General features: G+C 36.3%; 1 protein-coding gene across 1 annotated transcript in view; it reads left to right on the top strand.

The window, feature by feature from the left end:
* Positions 1-21,739, top strand: part of ZPLD1 (zona pellucida like domain containing 1) — a 139,236-nt gene extending 117,497 nt beyond the window's left edge. Inside the window, exons 12-17 of the mRNA XM_086675545.1 lie at positions 1,136-1,233; positions 2,595-2,675; positions 11,622-11,793; positions 13,103-13,211; positions 18,556-18,585; positions 19,004-21,739. Coding sequence (XP_086531671.1) covers positions 1,136-1,233; positions 2,595-2,675; positions 11,622-11,793; positions 13,103-13,211; positions 18,556-18,585; positions 19,004-19,179 — 666 coding nt within the window. The 3' untranslated portion in view covers positions 19,180-21,739. The remainder of the gene's footprint in view (positions 1-1,135; positions 1,234-2,594; positions 2,676-11,621; positions 11,794-13,102; positions 13,212-18,555; positions 18,586-19,003) is intronic.
* Positions 21,740-22,857: the final 1,118 nt, after the last annotated feature.

Raw genomic sequence — 22,857 nt, 5'->3', positions numbered from 1 at the left:
TGGTTAGAGGAGCTATTATCATTTATGATAGAGAGAAGTACGACATATATTCCCTCATTTATCTGGCTGTATTTGGGAATGAGATGTTTCACACGAGTGCAACCTTTTCAAGAGTAAAGCATTCATACTATAATTTTAAAAATTTGTAATTTTAAAAATTCAAAACCTGTTGCTTTCTTCCCAGCCTTCTTAAACAGAATATGCTCTGTATTTTGCCTTTGCTTGATGACTTTGAAATTTCATAATGAACATTAACATTTTTCCTTTGCTGAAAAATAGATTCAAGGTTACTAAATTTGGGAGAAGCAATTTGCTTCCATGCCAATTGATTTTACAGTTTACATTTTTAGAAATTCTTTTCGTTTTCTTCTTTGCATCTTACAATTTTTTTCTGTTTTTCTGTATTATCAAATTAAAGCTGTCACATCTCAGTTTCTGACCTATTGCTTTAATACTGTAAATTGGGGCATGATATAAATAAGCTCTCTAGAATTGATATACACGAAGAGGAAAAAGATAGAAGTGAAGTCCTGAGACACCTTTCTATAAGTAACTATCAAGGAATTTATGAAGGAAATATTGTGGCATGCATTTTGGCAACTTGGAGGACTCATTGGTCTCTTTTGGTTTTCAATTAAATTTTGGTGCTTTCCAATTGCCAGATAAGTGATTTGGGGCAAATGAGAGATTATCAAGAACATAAGGACCTACAACCCCAATGGGAAAGGGCTTAAAGTAGATGAGAAACTGCATAACAGCCACTAATTTAATTTAAATAAATGAAGTATTCATTTAAATAAACTGAATATTAACAACTGATTATTAAACAAATTAAATACTAAACACTGACTATTAATCACTGAATGCGGTTTAAATACACAGAACATTAACCACCATATACGATAAGCTATGAAAACAAAAGGATTTATTTATAGAAATGAATTTGTTACTTGGATGTGATTTAAGAACAGTTCTGCCAAGAAACTAGAGGATTAACTAGATCATTTTTGGGGTTAATTCTGTAGTTTTATGGTGATTTGCCCCCTTTTTTATATGGTATTATGGTTTTAAGTGGTAAATGTGCTGTTGTTGGGAAGACAATGATGAATTAATTTCTTATTTTTTTCATCATTAGGATTCAACCTACAGTCAGCAGTTAATTATCCCAAGTATAGGATTACCTTTGAAAACCAAAGTGTTTGCAGCTGTACAAGCCACTAATCTGGATGGCAGGTATTTTCAAACTCTTTAGTTGTTGTTGTTGGTTAAAACATTTTGACTGCACAAAGCCTTGTGAATCATAAAGTTAGCTCATTCATTTTTAATTTAAATAATGCTGCCATTGTCACACCATTTAGGAATGCTAATAAATAGAAATAGCAAATTACAAAGATGAATAGGGACACTTATTTTGTGTAATTAATTGGAAAATAACAAGTCTTCCCATAAAGAAGGAGGGGGAGTTACTGGAAGAGGGAATAGGCAGACCTATTGGAATAGGGTAACCTGTGGGATACCACAATGTTCTATTCTTTCATCTGAAAGATGATGGGTCAGATGTAGTCATTTCATGAACACTGGTGATTTATGCGCTTTTCAGTGTGTATGTTACTATTCAATAAAAATGTATTAAAAAACAGAGGAACTCTCCCCATTATGATCTGGGCCAGAATTATATAAAATGATCCTCAGAAACATCTCTGTAAAAAACCCCAAAGCGATCAAGCTTCATATGACCAAGTTTTAGATAAACCAGAATGATCAAAATTGAAAGGGAATTCAAAAGCTGAAGATTCAATCCTACCCTATAATAACATTATCACATGTAACATTATCACATATAATATAAACTTTACATCCTGAAATCATCTTATCAAATTCAGGATTTAAAAAATGATTGGCATTTACTTCCCATAGGCTAGTAATTTTTATAACATCAGAGTTGGAATGAAGTAATGTATAAATCTAGGCACAGTGTAGCCATATGGGGGAAGATTATGTATTTGCCTCATGGTTTTCTTTTACCTACCACAGTGTCATTCATGGACTCCTACTCTCATCCCCACTGATTCTGGCATAATTTTCAGTATATAATTTATGCACCAAACTCCTTGCTGTATGTGATATTATAATATCCTCTGTCATTTGTTAGAGTTAGTAACCTCCAGAAACAGAATATTGCTGTGTACAGTGAACATAGAAGTATCTATATAGCTTGCTTTTAGGTTTTGTTTCTTCTCACTTTGACCAGTTGTTTTTTACACAATTTGTGTGTGTGTGTGTGTGTGTGTGTGTGTGTGTGTGTGTGTGTGGTGTGGTGTGTGTGTGTGTGTGGTGTGGTGTGTGTGTGTGTGTGTGTGTGTGTGATATTAGCCTTAACTCCACTTGATGCAGGATGGCAATTTGCTGCAGATTTTTAAACAATTTGAGCTTAGGAGAATGTTTCAATAAACAAGAAACCTCTGAAATAACTAACAAAAACATAGTTCTATTTTGTGGGGGTGAGGCATTTGTCAATATTTACTTCCCTAGGATTAGTAACTAATACCCAAAAGGAGATTCTGACTCTATATTATGCTTACTTCTTTCTGCAGATGGAATGTCTTAATGGATTATTGCTACACAACCCCATCAGGGAACCCAAATGATGATGTTCGATATGATCTCTTCCTTAGGTAAGTCTTGTATTGAGAACAAAGATCCAATTGTAGATAATTGAAATCAAAATCCAAGTTATATAAACAAATAATTGTAGGGCACTTCTATAGCTTTTAAATGTAAAGTTTTATATTTTGAGCTTTTAGTCCTTATAAAGCTGGAAGGATAAAAGTTGAGAAGAGTTTTCAACACAAAATGCTGATAAAGCTGTTGTTGAATGAGAATTGCAAGTAAGTTAGGTCCATCAAAGATGTTTTATTCATGTTTAGGACATGTGGGAATATTTCACTGTCTTAGAAAAAGCATGGTTAGGATATTATTGGCAATAAGAGAAAGGCAGTGGGAGGTACTATTTACCCACAGCTAGACTGTCTCATCATATGTCAAAAGAGAGTAAAATTAAAGTAATGGTCCAGATAATTTAGACCCCAAAATGCTTTTCTTCATTTATCAGTATTTAAATGAAAGTATGATATAGCCTACTACTCCTTTTTTTAACAGAGCCAATAACTTCAACTTCATTCTCCAATAGACAATGATAGAGTGAATGTAATCTACATTTGGGGAAAGGGGACATTGATCATAAAAGCATTCAGTCATCCCAGTTTCCTTTCAGCATTTTTATCTGACAACAGAACAGACTTGAGAGTCAAGCAATGGCTTCTAATCATGCTTACAAAATGCAGTTGGCTCAGATCACTGCTGCTTATTAACACATTATGGGAGTAATATGATGGGAACCAAAAAATTATGCTTTATCAGCTAATCAAGGTTAAGATGATGTCCAGAGACTAGGTCAAACTGATAATCTTATATCCTATTGCTGGAACTGTTAATTTAGGCAACATTTTTGGGAAAAACATGTCAGTATATATCAAAACCTTAAAAGATTTTATATTCTTTGATTCTGTATCTACAGGTTTGAAAACATACTCTAAAATATTTATGATTTTATGGTTTATCAGTGATATTTAAAATAGTAAAACTCAGGAGCAATGAAGGCTATTCAGCAATGAGGAAAGGAAATGACTAAGTGGATTGTGGAGAACTAGTAATTTGGGAACTCACACAGACATTAAATTATATAAAGTTATTTATAAAACAGAAAAAAAAGATTGGTCCTATTCTATCTCCTCCCTTTCTGTCTTCGTGGTATTTTTATGCATGGAAATAATGTGGCTCTTTAAATTTTACATGAATTGAAATATGAAGTGAAATAATCAGCATATACAGTTTTATGTACAATGGACCTCATTTGTATAATATATGATAGAAAAGACTGTAAGGGAATCCATCAACAGGCTCCCAGTGGTTATTTATGCATAGGAGGATTGTGAGTCATTTTGTTTTGATGTTTTTCTTATTTTCCAAAATTTCTATAATGATCACATAGTGATAATCTGGAATATGATCGTCAGACTTCTAGTATGACTATGGCTTCATGCTGAATCTTTTCAGTGTTCTTATTAGAAACTATAGAGAGTGAAATAGTTACTAAATGAGTCTCTCAGATGTCAGTTGCAGTGAAACTAGGTGGAAAAGAAAACTGAGAAATCCCCAGATAGGTGTGAGTGATAATAAAAACAATTGAGATCAAGAGCAAATGGTGCAGAGGGAGGCCTGCCGGAAGTTCTGTGGGGAGAGGTGGTGGGAAAAGCAGGGAGGAAAAGTCAGTGTTGAGGGGTCCTGGTAGTGGCAGATTTCAGAAACAGCCAGGAGAAATGTGCAACAGAAGGAGAGGTTACTGCTGGGAGTGGGAGTTGCTAGGAACAGGGTTGAGGCCCAACAAGCCAACAGCCCTGGGGAATATGGAGAATGAAGGGATAGAGAATGACTAGAACCTCAGAAGTGGCGGATCTCAGAAAGTATCAGGAAAAGTACATCTTCTAAAGAGTGGAGGATTCACCTGGGAAGATAAGGGTCTTGGAATAGGCTTGTGAATGAACCTGAAGAACATGGGGCTGATCGTAGCATTCTTGAATATCTTTAAGTTCAGAAAGGCAGAGAAAACTCAACTACACAATTATGCCACATTCAGTGGAAACTTGTTGGCCATTGTAAAACAAAAGTGGGAGAACCTTGCATTGAGGAAATCCATGAGAGAGGTCACTACCATTCCACATTGCCCAAAGAGTCCTGGAAAATGACAAATCTAGGGAAATCCAACACTTTCAAATGTGAGTGGTAAGCAAGTGAAGATACTGCTTACAGTGTTCCAGTATACTACCAGAAAAATGTAAAAAATAGCTGAGAAAAAATTTTAAAGATTAATTAAACTCACTGGAAAGCCATTGCCATGAAAAAGATAAGATTTGCAATTAAACACTGCAACATTATTTTTTTTTAATTAAAAGTAACCATAAAGCAACAAAAGCAGAATTGAACAAGTGGGATTACATCAAACTAAGAAGCTTCTGCACAGCAAAGAAAATCATTCAACAAAATGAAAAGGCAATCTACTGAATAGGAGAAAATATTTGCAAAACATATATCTGATGAGGGGCTAATATCTAAAATATATAAAGAAATCATATAACTCAATAGCAAAAAACCAGACAATCTTATTTAAAAATGGGCAGAAGATATGAATAGATATTTTCCAAAGAAGACATAGAGATTGTCGACAGGTACCTGAAAATATCTTCAATACCACCAATCATCAAGGAAATGCAAATCAATACTATAATAGAGATATCACCTCATACCTGTTAGAATGGGTTTATCAAAAAGATAAGAAATAACAAGTGTTGGTGAGGATGTGGAGAAAAGGGAACATTAGTGAACTGCTGGTAGGAATGTAAATTGGTACTGCCACTATGTAAAACACTATGGGGCTTCCTCAAAAAATTAAAAATCAAATCAACATTTGATCTAGCAATTCTGCCACTGGGTACGTATCCAAGAAAATGAAAACACTAACTCAAAAAGATTTATACACCTCCGTGTTCATTGGAGCATTATTTACAGTAGCCAAAACATGGAAACCTGTGTCCAATGATAGATGAATGGATAAAGAAATTGTGAATGGATATCAGATGGGAAGAGAACCCTCACAGATATCATAGACACAGGGAACAGATTAGTGGTTGCCAGATGTGGGGACTTGGGGGTGGGAGAAATGGGTGAAGGAAGTCAAAAGTTAGAAAAAAAAGAATAACTGAAATGGGAAAATAGAGAAGGACAAGAAGAGGAGAGAAAGAACAAGGCAAGACAAAAGAGTAGAAGAGTAGAGGGTGAAGAGAAGAGACAAGGGCAAGGAAAGGAATGGAAGAAAAGGGAAGGAAAGAGAAGGGAAGTAAACAAGTAAGAAAAAAGAAAAACTTATATTCTCTTTTTTAATAAAAATAAATGTCCTGAAAAAATTCCTGGGAAGATTGAGTAGATACAGTTTTGCCTATTCCTCCTAAGTGTGTGTGTGTGTGTGTGTGTGTGTGTGTGTGTGTGTGTGTAAGCTTTGAATATTATATACAAAACAAGTATATATATTTAAACTCTGAGTATTATATACAAAACAAGTATAAGAATAATAAAAAAAATAGAGAGATAAGGTTAGACCAGCTAGGGACTCTAAGACCTAATGAATTATGGTTTTCTTTTTGCCTTTTGTATCCCACACTTAGAGCTGAAGAAGTCAGGAACTCAGATATATCAATGGCTACAGATATAAATAAATGAATGGGTGATAAACCCGTTGAATGAATGAATGAATGAATGAATGAATGAATGAATGACAAAGCCTGTCCTCTCAAGACAAAAGACTAGGAAAGGAGTAGCTTAGTAAGACAGAAAGCTTTTACACAATAATTGTACTATTCTAGTCTAATACCACATCCCCACCCACGCTAGCAAAGACTGAGTGGCGAGCCAAATTTCTACCCTTGTCAGTAACAAGGTGCCCCAATATCCCATATGGGATGATTTCAGAGAAGGTGGAGTGGGGTTTCTGTACTTCTCCCCCCTGGCAATAATGAGATACCCTTACATGCCCTATTGGGTTGACATAAGAGGAATCCTAGTGGAAAGTCAGGCCATTTACTACAATGCCACAGTAACAAGGCCATAGTCCTTGTGGTGTTGGTGGAGGCCACTCCTACCCTATGTAGTCAGGGAGATATCAGTGGAGGCCTAGTGGAGAGTAGAAACTCTCACTCTATCCAGAATTAACAGGATCCCTGCTCCTTGGGTGTCAAGAAAGGCCAAGGGGAAGTCTGGAATTCTACTCCTATCTGGCAGTAATGACACAGCATCCCTCCTTCCTTGATGAAGTGTTGAAAAAGGAAGTCAGCTAAAATATAAGGTTTATATAAGATCCTGAGTCTCATAACTAATAGCCCAAACCCCAACGTTCGGTAAAAATCACTTGACACAGCAACAATCAGGAAGACCTCAAAATAAATGGAAAAAGAACAAAAATAAATGTGATGGAGAGTTTAGAATTATCTACAAAAGACTAAAGCAGTCATTATAAAAAGTTTTAACAGACAATAGCAAACATGCTTATAACAAATGGAAAAATAACAATGAAATGGGAAGTCTCTGAACAGAAATGGAAGACATAAGGAAGAGACAAATGGAAAATTTAGAACTTAAAAATACACCAACAAGAAAACTAAATATGCAACCACCCTACAATCTAGCAATTACATTTCTGGACATTTTTCTCAGTGATAATGAAATTTATGTAAGAGGCTCACACATACAAAAATGTGTGCACAAATATTAATAGCAGCTTTATTTTCATTAGCCAAAAACTGGAAGAAAATAATATTCTTCAATGAGTAAATAATTAACTGTGGTGCATCAATGTCAGGAAATGCTACTTCTAAATGAAAAAGAATGGATTATGGGTATACATAACATAGGTGTATCGCTAGATAATTACAGTAAGTAAAAAAATCAAATCACAAAAGGTTACACAGGGCATGATTCCACTTATAAAACACTTTGAAAAGACAAAATTTTTATTAGGCAGGATATTCCAATGGCTAAATAAAGGGTGTAGCCCTAACAGATATTATACTTAATAATAGCTCTAAAATTATTAAAGGAATGTGATATTATGCAAGATTAGTCACGTACACAAAAATTAGAATATTTTATTGAGTTCAGAAATAGATCCAAAACATATGGGAGTTTACAATATGATAGACTGTGATATCACAAATCAGTGAGATAAAAAGATTTTAAAAACAGTGCTGCAAAGTGGGTAACCATGAAGAAAATATTGCATTGGATCTATAGTTCACTCAATACACCACAAAGACTTTAAATAGATTATTAATTTGAATGTAAAAAATACAGTTTTAAAAGTGGTAGAAAAAACCATATTAACATAAGAAATATTTTTAAAACTTTGATGGAGGGAGATGGATGGGAGATGGGCTAGATGGGGGATGGGTATTAAGGAGTGCACTTGTGATGAGCACTGGGTGTTGTATGTAAGTGATGAATCACTGAATTCTGGAACCAATATTGCACTGTATGTTACTAACTAAAATTTAAACAAACAAACAAACAAACAAAGAAACAAACAAAACAACTTTGGTGTAAGGAAAATCTATATGTGGCCCAAATACAGATATACCTTGGAGATGTTGAGGGTTTGGTTCCAGATCACCCAGTGAAATAAATGTTGGTAATGAATTTTTTGATTTCCCAATGAATATAAAGTTATGTTTATACTATACTACAGTCTTTTAGGTATGCAATATCATTATACTCAAAAAACAATGTACAACTTTACAATGTAAAGTTAAAATATACTTTATTGCTAAAAAAGGCCAATCATCATCTGAGCATTCAGTGAGTTGTAATCTTTTCGCTGGTGAAAGGTCTTACCTCGATGTTGACGTCTGCTGACTAACCAGGGTGGTGGTTGCTGAAGGCTGGGATGGCTGCGGCAATTTCTTAAAATAAGACAACAATGAAATTTGCCACGGTGATTGAATGTTCCTTTCATAAATGATTTCTCTGTAGCATGCCATACTGTTTGATTTTGTCCGCATTTTACCCACAGTAGAAATTCCCTGCTGCTGTTTTATTAACTGACTTTATGGAAAATCCTTTGTTGTCATTTCAATAATCTTCACAGCATCTTCAGCAGGAGTAGTTTCCATCTCAAGAAACCACTTTCTTTGCTCATCCATAATAAGCAACTCCCCCCATCCATTCGGGTTTTATCATGAGCTTGCGGCAATTCAGTCACATCTTGAGGCTCCACTTCTAATTCTAGTTCTCTTGCTATTTCCACAACATCTGTAGTCACTTCCTCTGTGGATGTCTTGAACCCCTCAAAGTCATCCATGAGGGTTGGAATCAATTTCTTCCAAATTCTGTCATGTTTCTATTTTGACCTCTTCTTAATGGCATCTAGAATGGTGAACCCTTTCCAGGATTTCAATTTACTTTGACCAGATCCATCAGAGGAATTACTATCTACGGCACCTCTAGCCTTGCAAAATGTATTTCTTAAATAATGAAACTTGAAAGTCAAAATTATTCCTTGATTCATGGGCTGCAGCATGGATGTTGTGTTAACTTCTGGATAACTTGCTGCAGTTTCTGTGTCAGCAGTTGCTGATTTATCTTTTATGTTATGGAGTCAGCTTCTTTCTTTAAACCTCATGAACCAACCTCTGTGAATTTCAAACTTTTCTTCATCTTCTTTACCTCTTTCAGCCTTCACAGAATTGTAGAGGGGGCCTTGTTCTGGATGAGCTTTTGGCTTAAAGAAATGTTGTGGCTGGTTAGATCTTCTCTCCAGACCACTAAAACTTTCTTCATATCAGCAATAAGACTGCTTCACTTTCCTATTATTCATGTGTTCACTGGGTTAGCACTTTTAATTTCCTTCAAGAACTTTTCCTTTGCTTTCACAACTTGGCTGTTTGTCACAGAGGCCTAGCTTTCAGTCTGTCTAGGCTTTCATCATGACTTCCTCATTAAGCTAAATCATTTCTGGCTTTTGATTTAAAATGAGAGATGTGTGACTCTTCTTTTCACTTGAATAATTAGAGGTCATTGTAGGGTTATTAAGTGGCCTAATTTCAACATTATTGTGTCTCAGGGAATACGGAGGCCTGAGGAGAAGGAGAGAGACAGGGAGGAGGGGGAGGTTGGGGAACAACCAGTGGGTGAACAGTCAGAGCACAAACTTACCAGTTAAGTTCACTGTCTTAAAGGGACACAGTTTGGGGGGGCCCCAAAACAATTACAATAGTAACATCACAGATCAGCATAACAAATATAATAACAATGAAAAAGTTTGAAATAGTGTGAGAATTACCAAAATGTGACATGGAGACATAAAGTGAGCAAATGCTGTTGCAAAAATGGCACCGACAGACCTGCTTGGTGAGGGGTTGGCACCAACCTTTAACTCGTAAGAACCATGGTCTCTGCAAGCACAATAAAGTGAGCACAATAAGGTAAGATATGCCTTACTAAAAGCCGTACAATAAAATATTGAAAATTTAACATAAAAACAAAGCTTCTGTGTGTGTATGAACACACACACACACACACACACACACACACACACACACACACACACACGGGCTAAGCAACAAAGTAAAACAATTGCAACTTAGATAACCAGCCGGGAGCTAGTCTTCCTCACACATAAAGAACTTAGAAGAATCAGGACGAAAAGACCAACAACAAAATAGAAATTTGGGCAAAGGACATAAACAATTTTCAGATAAAGAAATGTAGTTGGCTCTAATATGTATGAAAGGATGCGCATAGTCATTTCCACTGGCAAAGATGCAAATGAAAATTATATGGTGATAGTGTCTTTTTCTTACCCAAGAGCAAATAATCCAGAAATTTTTACATATACTTTGTTCTTATAGTTCTGGGGAAATAAGGAGTTTCTTTATATATTACTTGGGAAGTACAAAATACAACAATATTTATAGAGGGCAATGTGGCAGCATCTATTAAATGGCCCTATAGATACATTGTACAGATAACCTGCTTATGTTCAAAATACTGTATTATATTTCACTCTTATTTGGATCCTGAGAAACTTAACAGAAGACCATGGGGGAGGGGAAGGGAAAAAAATAGGTTATAGAGGGAGGGAGCCAAACCATAAGAGACTCTTGAAAACTGAGAACAAACTGAGGGTTGATGGGGGGTGGGAGGGAGGGGAGGGTGGGTGATGGGCATTGAGGAGGGCACCTGTTGGGATGAGCTCTGGGTGTTGTATGGAAAGCAATTTGACAACAAATTTCATATTTAAAAAAACCCAAAAAACAAAATACTGTATTATAAGGCTATGCATTATTACTTTGTAAAAAGCAAAAGATTCAAAACAATGCAAAAGTACTTAAATAGGTACCTGATTAAATAAATGCTGGTACATGTGTGTGATGGAATACTACACAGTGTGCAAAAAGAATGAGGTAGCTTGCTAAATATTCATATTTCTAAATGTGCATTTACATTTTATACATTCATAATGTCTAAAATACTGTGCTAAATTTTTAAAAAGGGAAGGTACAAAACAATGTGGATAGTGTGCTTCTGTTTTTTGTAAGAAGGAGGAAACAATAAGAATTCATTACTTTAGCTTTAAATGTATATACCCTGGGAGGATGCAGTAACAAGTGAGATCACCTCTGGCAGATTTGAATATGTGTGTGGAATGGTGTGGACAAAGGCAATCATGGGAGGGAGACTTTTCAATATATACCTTTTATTCTGTTTGGATTTTTGAAACTTATGAAAGTATAATCCCTCTAAAATTTGATGGTACTATTATAATCAGAAATTGATCTCTTTAAATTTTCTGATCTAGGTCACTCTTGGCATATCTGTTGAGTTAGCTTATGCTCTTATTAAATATCTGTTACATGGCATGATTTTGTTAGCTCTTAATACTGCAGAAATTAATTTATAATTTTCAGCGGGCTGGTAATTTCCAGTAATATCCTGTTTTCACATTCCCTAAAATATAGCTGCGACAAAGATCCTCAGACCACTGTCATTGAAAATGGCAGAAGCCAGCAAGGCCGGTTTTCCTTTGAAGTGTTCCGATTTGTGAAACACAAGAATCAGAAAATGTCCACCGTCTTCCTGCACTGTGTTACCAAGCTCTGCAGAGCTGATGACTGCCCCTTCCTTATGCCAGTATGTTTTTAGCAACTTTATTCTAAATTGTCAAATTGATCTAAGCTGAAGGGTTATCAAATGTTAGGAACTAATTTCTATATGGAAAGCGGATATGCATTGGGGCAAACAGTTTGAGGTAGGATTTATTTACTTATTCATCCAGTAAAGATCTACTGAATGCCTATTTTGGGTCAGTTTGAAGTAAGATTTATTTATTTATTCATCCAGTAAAGATCTATTGAATGCCTACTTTGTGTCACACATAATACTTGAAATACAGCCATGTGTGCATGATTTTCTGAACTCATTTAGCTTATCTTGGAGGACCAGGAGACAGTAGTGGAAGAAAATAAGACAAAAATGTTATGGTGTAAAGGCAGATTGTACATATAGGTTGTAGTAGGAGACAGTATTGCCTTTGTGAGAGGGATAGAACAGGACAGATTGGGAAGTCTGATGGAAGATATAAAACCCAAAGTGTGATTTGAAGATGGATGAATCACAAAGGGGCAAAATCAAGAGTGAGAGACCCTCCATACCAAAGATTGACCAAAGTTACCGACATATAAGACAGAGTAATCAGGGAACTACCAGGCCTTCAGTAAAGTCATGGAGCAGAATAGAGGATGATTGGAAAACCTGGGAAGGTGCACAGGGCTAGCACTGGAAAGGTAGATTTGGCCCTGATGGCCAGAAATCCCTTGGATTACAAGTTAGAAGTTCTAAAAGGTGAGGATCTTAATTGCATACAGCCATCATTAAAATACAGATCCATTTACTAGTGAATAAAAAAAAAATCTATTTCTGGCAGGCCCCCTGAGGTCACATCAATATTAACCTGAAAAAATGCAAGCACATTTTTTATTTGAAATAGCTTTAATATGTTTTTATTTATGCTCAAATTCAGGCATTTCTTCACAATTGATTGCTTTCATCCTAACTAGCAATATCAGATGGGGTTAAATGGAGAATCCACATTATCTTGTCTCTGTGCTGACCAACAATTCAGGGAAAGATTTATTAAAGGCTTGAGAGATATAAAAGTACAAAACTTTGATAAACACAGCTCTTTTTCAGGAGAACCATTGAGCTATGTAAATTAATGAGGCAAAGCACAATTATAACAGGAGGAAATAAGAAATGTGGCCCAAGCCAGAAAAAGAAACACTGTAGCAGTTATATGCAAAGTAATTAAATAAATGCACAGAAGTAAATGAATAAAATTAAACATGTGGTATCTCTTCCAAAAGAATCTGCTTTCCAAATGGCCATAAAGAACCAATTTTGTGCCGGTGTGGAATTTCATTTGTTTTCATTAACACCTCAGATTTGCGGCCACAGAGAAAGGAGGGATGCAGGGAGGAGGACCACTTGGAGCCCCCAGAGCACGTCTGGAAATGCAGTCCTCTCTGCTGGTCCCATCATTACTCGGAGTGGTAAGAACGCTCCTCCTTTTGTGTATAATAATAGACTGTTCCAAAATGGCTTATTACTTGGCTTCTAAGGAGAACTCAGAGTGGTTTCTAAACAGCACTAATTAACTGTGAAATAAGATAAACTGCTAAGCAACTTCAATTTCACAGTAGTTTCCTGTTTACTCAACTTTCACACAAAGGGCAATATTGGTTTTACAATATTGGCCTTTTTACACATGCGCATGCACGCGCTAGCGTGCGCGCGGACACACACACACACACACACACACACACACACACACAAGTATACAAGTATACGATGCTGGACATTTTTCATTCTCCCTACCCCTGAAGACTGGCCTGCGTGAATTGCACTCATCTGCTGTTTTGCCATCCAGTCTTTGGTTGGGCTTGGCCAGTAGGTAGTGCTATCAGCGGATGGAAGTGTCCGCATAACTCCTCCCAGCCAACTTTTCTACAGAACTAGAAACCCTCCCTTTAACCCATAGGCCAGGGAACTTCTTGACTTTCTCTTGTGAATTCCCTACATCTGTATAAATAGTCCCATTAATCTTTTCTTAAAATGCCCAATTTTAGTACCATTTGTTTCTTCCCAGATCCTGAATATTACACATCCCTTCTAGTGCACTCTGCCATGGTCATGAATCTAATAGCCACAACTGTTTATACACATATATTCTCATGTATACAAGTATTTGTGTACACACTCTTCAGAGGAATACTGCTTTAAGTCAGCGTGAACCCAGGGACATTTGGAATCAATTGGATAAAACAGACATGCAGTGTAAACAACACAAACTTAAGTCAGAAAAACTGGTTCTAGCTCCAGCTTTTGTCTAAACAAGCTATGTGATGTGGGATTGTATGCCATTTCTTGGGGCAAGTGTTTTTTCATCTTTAAAATGAGGGGTTTGAAGAAGTTGCCTTTAAATTTCTAACTCTATAGCTCTAAATTTGTCTTTAAAAAAAGAAGAATTCTGGTTTGGATTATATTCTAATCATTGTTTCTCAATTTTATATAAGCCATAAGGCTATTACTGTATTTCAGTTAGATTATTTTTACTTTTTCTCCCATGCATCCTGTTCCACAGTGAAAAGAAAGTTTTGTGTGAAATAGGTAATTAAGGAAAATAAGGTTTTGGCCTAAAAAGTTTAGACAATTTCTTGAATTATTTACTCCTCTGGTTTGTGCAGAGCATTATTTAAAAACAAGCTAATAGGTTTTTAAAAATAATACAGAAATTTATTAAATATGAAATTTCAAACTTGGTCTGCACTCCCTGAGGTTTGGTATGTGTTTTCAATGGTTTGAAAATGACTGGTTTGTGGTTTATGAAAGGCCCAATTCTTATCTAGCTGTCAGAAATAGTTCATAGAATTACACTACATGGAAACTCAACTCTTGTTGCCAATAATTAGGAATGCTTTTGGGAAGGCACAGTAAGAAATGTTTTTATTTCTATGGAACATATCTAGTGTTAGTTTTGTAGAAGAAAAAAAAAATCTTGAAAGCGACATTTCTCTGTCCATGTTGAGTAAATGGCTTTTCCTCTTTATTAGCCTCCTTGCTTCCTTCTTACCTGGGCCAAAACAAATTTAAATATTACAAAGTTTAAATAATTTGTTAGTGTAAGATATGTTCTTATAAAGACGAATGTTTCTAAGGCTCCCAAGTCCCAGTAAAGATTACCGAGTAGAAGTTTCTAATTCTACCATAGCTAACAGCTAGACAGGTTTGGTAGGTTTCACCTAAACCATATTCAGTTGCCCAAACTATCTATGATAAAACCTAAAAGAGTTAATGCCTTGATCACAATGTCTCTGATATCGTGTCTGGATTTCTTCTCTTCCAATTTCAACCTATTTCCACCTTAAGGATAATATTCATTTTCTCACAGAATAGTTTTGTCTTAGTCACCCTGGTCTCTTCATTGGCAAAGCCCCCAAAGGATCATGTTCAAACCTGCCAGATGCCCTTCATTCCTCTGTCACTCTCTGTGGATTTATTTTTTATAATTTTGATAAATGGCCGTAGGACGGTGCTCATTTGAGGGCAATCATGGTGGCCTCACTGTCTAGAGGGCCATATATGACCGTGTTCACATTATGATACTTATGGTATCCAAGCAAAAAATATTATTTTAAATTCTATATAAACACAGAACTCAGAAATCAAGCCATATTCATCCACAGGAAAATCCTATGTGAACTTCATGTCTAGCTTGATGACCAGGGCTACCTTCTTTTCTCAGTTTCACCTCATTTTTAACTTAGGTCAGCTAGAATTTATCTCTCTAGATCCTGTGGCGGGTTTTATATAGACAAGTCCAATTTCAGGCTTGATTTGCTCTCTTCAAAGCTCTCTGGTACTTGGGGATTTTTGCTTTGTTTACTCATTGAACCACTCCTTTCCCCTAGACAACTGACTTATGTCAGGTTTAATAAGTTGTTAAAGCACAATACTTTTGTTTTAATGAATCAGACATTCTGCTTATACTTACTTAACATTGTTAATCCTTTTGTTGGTTGATTTGGGAAAATATTCACATCTTTTCAAAGTTTAAAATCTTCAAAATTCCTGAAGTGTCCTTGTTTTACATCCCCATGGGCTAAAATTATTCGGTAGGGAAATGCTTATCATGGGGAACAATTCTGGAAATTCACAAGTGCAAGCACTGGAACACAGTAGTACCTAATTGTTTTATTACATAAATTCTGATGGGGAAGTCCAAGCCAAGCTATTCAACTTGTGTCATTGAGTTTTATGGGGAGTTAATAATTCATTCAAGCCTCCACATGGGACAGGCACTCTGCTAGGAACTGGGAATACCCCCAGAGAACAGGCCACGGTCTTTGCTCTCAGGTATCTTAGCATTCAAAGGTAGAGATAGACTACTAACAAACATAACACAATGGAAGGTACAAAATTTGGAGGTTCTAAATTTGAAATATGTGGTCCATTTTACCACAAAGGTAGTTGAAGATTAAAAAAATAGTTTGCTTGTGCTAAGAAAGGAAAAATATTTATTCTGTATATATCTTACACTGATATTTACTTTTTCCATTTATTTCTACTACTTATATGAGAGAAAAGCAGAGAAAAACAATTTATCTTCCACTTCTGGCTTTCAAACAGCTGTGGTATTGCTGCCCTCACTTCTTCCTGTGGGTCCTCAGCTAGCTGTATGTTTTTTGAAGAGTCCACCAAGTTTAGTACTCCAATCTGTTTTAATTCCAAGATGTTTCTTTTAGCATATATGTATATGGTAAGACCAAATGGGTGTGAGAGAAAAAAAACAGTTTGTGTTGAAAAAAAATCTCCTGGAAGATGTCTACCTCCCTTTTGGAGCTAGATCAAACTTCAGTAGACGGGAAATTGATGGATAGTGGAAACAGCAACCAGATACCTTTATCCACTATTGAATACAATTCCGAATAATATTCAAATATTACATGCTTTGATTTTAGTCATCTGCCAGAGGTAGGATGCTTTTGGTTTTTCAGCATCTTGGAACCCGTAGCTGGTAGGACTCATTTGACATTTTGTCTCAGGTGAAGATTTTGTCCACAGCCCAGTCCTCACGAGTGGCACCTGGGATATTTATTGTTCTTCCGGAAGTGTTGGTGGTAATGTGGGAGAGAAGGAGGATATCCTGACTTCTTTTATTAACTTCAGGATGCAGAAAATAGTAGGGGCATCCAGTCCTAGGATCACCTAACTTGGTCGCCTAACTTGGGACACATAGGAGGATGGAGCGCTCTATTCTTTAAAAAAAATTAAAAGCAAGTAAGTGTGATTTATAAACAATGAGTATCTTTGAAAAAGGAAGTTTAGATCATTATATATTCTCTCCCATGTTTCAGTGAGGCAGCTTGTCTTGGAAAGGGAGCATGCATATATTTTGGAAGAATTGTTCACAGTTCATTCATTTTATCCATTTCCATGAGAAACAATGTCTTTATAAAGTAGTGTGGGTTGGAGATTAGGGTTTTCCTAGTTTTCCTAAGGGTGTCCCTATTATGAAAATTTATGCTGCCCCCCCCCTTTTGTCCTATAGTGGTACACTGCACCATTCTAAAGAATGCTATAAATGAGAATTCTATTAATTCAGGGCATTGCACTTCAGACTCAACAGCAGAATCATCATTTATGCCAAGACTCATATGTCTTAAAAGAAATGGCTTCAGATAGCTTATAAATATCACACCAGGTTCTTCCAATCAATTGTTTCAAATACTTATCTTGGGGTTTCATATGGCCTGAGTTATTCATCTTTATAACTAAAAATATTCTCCATACTTGGCTAGTTTATATGATTTTAGGAAAAGGATTCTGAAATTGAAATTTTATTTAAACATATGCTTACCTTATCACAGAGGCTGTGACAGATGGAAGTTTCTTCTTCTGTAAAATGGGGGCAGCAATAATATCTAAACCATATGGCTGTTATGAGGACAAAATGTGATGACATATGAAACAGCACTTTATAAACTTTCTGGAATTACACACATGTTCATTGTAATAATATTTATCCTCCAAAATCAAACCGGCAACGGCACACATTTTATGGTTCAAATAACGGACACTCACAGACACATACGCACCCAAATGTTTAAGGACAGAAAGGAAATCCACTACATTGTACAGGATCAGGGGTTAATGGCTATATGACTACAAAATGGGTAACACAAGTTGGGAAGCCAGGTGAATGCATTCATTCCATCTATTATTATGTTTGCCAGGGATGAGTAAAAAATCAACAGCTTTGATCTTTTACTTAACAGATACAAAAAAAACCCCTACAACTCAAGCTTAGGAGTCATGTTTTCCTTTCATTTAGTTATCAAGTGTGAATTTATCTTCTTGGAACTTAAAATGATGTTTTTGCAGATTATGATGGGCAAATTGGCAATGCTTAAAATAAAGTGGCACTAAATAATGAATACTTCTCTAAAACAGAATAACAAATGGCAGGTTATAGGGCTATAAAAATTGTAATAGCTGTTAACAATTACTGCCCCCACTAACCTGACTAAAGAGATAATGATGAAGCAAAGTTGGCAAGAAAAAATACAGTACAGTATATTTTGTGATTCTCCTTGTATGCCCGGGGCAGTGGCAGGGTGTGGGCCTGGGGAATGGATAGATAATAAAATCTTGGACACGTGAAACAGAAAATGTGAAAACAGAATTGTTTCGGAAGATTCTCATTATTGCCTTACCCATGAGGCTTGTGGGTGAAGGGAAGGGCACATGTAGGTAAAAAGTAATCACATAATTATAATAAACCTAGGTAAATATTTAAAGATACAATATTGCTTTCCTTTTTCTTTTCTCCTCCAGATGAGACTCCAACCAACAATTCACAGCTTGGTAAGATAACAAACATATATTGAAAATAAAAGTATGATTTTAAAAATTTTTAAGTATGTTTTGATGATCAGTTGCACAACTCTAAATGATGAAATACAATGAGTTCTGGTTTTACAAGTTTTTATATTTTAAATAATAGTTCACTGAGGATTTCTGGACTCATATGTGACCTGTTGGTCAATTTTTATAGTATTTTATAGATGATTTTGTTTTTGACTGCTCAGGGGATACCTGACTTCTAACCCACGTAATCCTTTGGTTATTGGATTGAATTATAGTCAAATAGATTGTAGCATGAATCATTGTCATGCTGTTACTTTGCAAGATCGTAATGACAGATGTTTTGCAGGTATAAATTGGGATGAAGTGAGATAAATCTGACAGTCGGACCTTCCCACTGTTTGTGTTGTGCTTGCAGGTTCTCCAAGGGAACCTCCCTTCCAGCTGAATGCCATCACCAGTGCACTGATATCAGGAATGGTCATCCTGGGAGTGATGAGCTTTTCCCTTCTCCTGTGCTCACTGGCCCTTCTATACAGGAAGGCACCCACCAGTTTGGTGTTGAATGGCATAAGAAACCCAGTCTTTGACTGACTTTAACAGGTCCCTTCTCTCAGGAGGACTCACTGACTATACCCTGTGTTACTGCAGTCAGTGTTTTCATCCAAATTGAATGCCAGCCAGCATTTGATATTTGTAGGTTTGATAGATTTCACAGTGTAGTTCGTCAGCATGATGATAGTGAAAGAATTTGGGTGGTATTGTTCTCGTCGCGTAAGTATGTGGTCAGCCCTATTTGTATGGCACCAATGGGTAGAATGACAACAAGCCAACCATATTCAGGACTCAGATCTTACAAGATCAGTCATATTTCATTTTATTTCAATTTTCTTTTGATAATTGGTTGTTATAGAGATAAAAGGTGGGCATAGAAAAAATATACATTTGTTGCATTTTTCCCCCTAAGCATTTGTATGCAAATGTGCTGGCATTTAGATTGTTTATGTGGTCCTAAATTGAAAGTTACTTTTTTATTTGTTTTTTTTTATTCCAGATAATTCCAGCTTGGGGATATGTTTTAATTGGACTGGTCGATTTGGACACCTGAGATTTAATTACTCTTTCTGTGACCTGAGTTTTTGGCCGATTTCCATGTATGATGACATTCATTTAAAAAACAAACAAACAAACAAACTCAGGAAATGTGTCTTAACCTGGAGCACCTACTTGTGTAGCAGAATGTAAAAGTAGTTGTTAACCTCTAAAGGAAACCAAGTGACCCTAGGTCATTATTCATTTACATGGGAGTGGCTGTGCTCAGTTTTCTCCTGGTTCACTGAGAACGTCAGCACAAGTTCACTTTCTCCCAGGTAAACAAGTCAGCTGCATTTGCAGCTGTGCTTCCAGCAGTGAGGCAGCTGCAGAGATCATTCTTCATTCAAGAGCCATTGCATGGGAAAACAAACCATAGTTGTGGGAGTGGACATTGTCCCCACACATAAGCATAATGTTCCCATGGGGTTTTTAGTAACCTAGTTTCCTTTTGTCCCTATGACAAAGAGTAAACAGGGTAAGTGTGTTTTGCAGAACATTGTTGAGTCTCTATGAAAAAAATGTCCCTTTCCCACAAATTTCTGATGCTAGCAAAGCAAATAATCTGGAAGAGCCCTACTTTTTAGGTGTCTTCTTGAAAGTGTCATGATGGCCATGGAATAAACAGTATTTTCCTGTAATAGTAAACTGCAAGAAGTTGTGATCCTTTGTCAGTTTTTCAAAAAAATGTTTAAAAGCCACGTATTAAGCAGCCTCTGTTCTTACCAAAAAATCATCCTTCTCTTTGTTCAGTCTATTCACACAACTGAATAGAACAATTCAGTGACGGGCATCAAAACCTCGCATGTGTGGGGGCGCCTGGGTGGCTCAGTCAGGTGAGCGTCCAACTTCGGCTCAGGTCATGATCTCGCAGTCTGTGAATCGAGCCCCACGTTGGGCTCTGTGCGGACAACTCAGAGCCTGGGGACTGCTTCAGATTCTGTGTCTCCCTCTCTCTCTGCCCCTCCCCCGCTTGTGTTCTGTCTCTCTCTCAAAAATAAATAAACATTAAAAAAATAATAATTTAAAAACCTAGCATGTGTGGCTACTACAAGTGCTATGTTAACCATAACAACTGCTGTAGAGACTAATTTCTGTTCAACATTTGTGACCCATTATTCACGACTTAATTTACTATATTATATGCAAATCACTATACAATTTTAAATTTGTTTCAAATGAAGTACCTATGCTCTAAAATTAGTAATTAAATCAATCATCAAATCAAAATACATCTTGTCTCCAATTGCCTCAACAGACCAGAAGTGTTTATATTATAATAATTAGTTATCGGATTGCCTCAACTTTCTCTTTCAAGGTATAGACACAAAGTGAAATGGGATCTGGAAAGTCTTCAGATAATTTAATCAATATGAAAAGGTCTAACACTTAAAAAAGCAATCTCCTCTTCCCTTTGTTTCTTCAAGATCACTTTGAAGTGACCATTCTGAACTTTGATCTGTGTAAAAATTTATTTTCTACTTTAAAGGGAAAACTCCTACAGAAAAAAATGTATGGACCATGCATGCTACTTATGTGACCTTATATGTGTACATGAATAGTGCTAAAATAGTCTAGTAAATCTATTTCAGATACTGTAAGTGAATTGCCATTAATCTGAGTATTAAATCCTGTGCACAGAATACTATCATTGAAACCAGTTTGTCAGTTTGATTTTTGTGCTTTAGGGATGGCTGCTGTTTCAGGTGTTGCCCTTTTACATTCCATACACCACTTTAAAAAACTGAATAATGGACACATCATTTTGCAAGCAACTTACATCTCACGTTACTTTTTTTGCCATCCTTTCATCATAAATGGGAGGCTCAGAGCTATAATGAGACGAACTGGGTTTGTTTTATACAGCTTTGTTCTTCTCAACCTGCTGTTATGTGTAGTATTTAGTTACACTGAATATTTTGGTTACTATAGTGTGAAAACCTTACAAAATATGTGCAAATGTTCCTTCAGTTTTAATACCTCAAACTGTTTTTTTGCACTTCAGGGGTAAGGTCTGATGACATGTAAAAGGTGATTGTTTAATAAAATGATTGTAAATGAATATCTTTAAAATAGTCACCTGGTTTTTTTAAAGATATTTCTCTTTCCTACCCTCAACATTCTCTTCCTGCTTTCAAAAACATTAAGAAATATTGAACTTAAGCCACCTAACGCAACAGGGAAAGGTGTTGATCTCCGAAGCTAGATGAAGCTTGCTCTCTCCATATTGAGCTCCCTGGTTACGGCTCTGTCTCCATCTCAGGAGACATATCCCAGAGATCAGCTGACGGTAAAAAAGTGTTCTTTACCTTGCATGTGAACACTGACTAAAACTGAGCCTATAATTTTTAAAACTTTGAGGGGAGAGTAAGGACTGGAAAGACAAGGATTCATCTTCCCAGAATTTCACAGGCTGTCATGACAGCTCCATCAGGGCCTGGCTGTCGTCCCTTGTTTGGGAAAGTGACACAGAGTTGAAAAGAGCTTTTCCTGACTCAGAATCTAATCTTACAGAAGTGAGTGCTACTCTGGGGCCTTGAGTGCTGGCACTTAACTTTGGGAGCATCACAGAAATGGTGGTTCATGAAGGGACATTGTCAGCTGTGGAAAATATAAGATAGTAAACTTCTAGAAGTGAGAAAAGAGCAGGAGAAGTCCATGGGAGACAATTGTTTGTGAACATATATGAGGCATAGTTTCAGGGATTTCTAGAGAACTTGGCAGGAGAGAATTATAACATGGTGGAGAGCCTTCTATTATGACTGTGGAGGCTGTTAGGCTAGCACACATTGGCTTTCATTCCATATTTATAAGGAAAAAAGCAAGCTGATCACAGATCAATTGCTTTTGAGATGAGGTTCATCAATTATTTACAAGTGAGAGACATTTAATATAAAACAATCCAAATATGTAATTTAGAAAATAATGTAGTTGGGTAGTAAACAAAACAAATATCAGGGTTACCTATGGTATTAGGGCTTTCCAGAGAAAAGGAACTAATGGGCTATATGTACTGTATATGAAGAGGTTTATTTTAAGGAAGTAGTGTGCACAATTCGGGAGGCTGACAAGTCTCAATATTTGCAGGCAGCAAGGCCCAGTGGAGCTGGAGGTGTAGTTCCAGCCTGGGTCCAGGGGCTTGAGAATGAGGAGCTGATGGTGTATTTCCAGTCTGAAAGC

The sequence above is a fragment of the Puma concolor genome, chromosome C2 (genome assembly GCF_028749965.1).
Source record: "Puma concolor isolate L17-30 chromosome C2, mPumCon1.1.hap2, whole genome shotgun sequence".
NCBI lineage: Eukaryota > Metazoa > Chordata > Mammalia > Carnivora > Felidae > Puma > Puma concolor.
Note: the sequence above shows the minus strand (reverse complement) of the source record. Positions and strands in the feature narration are given on the sequence as shown.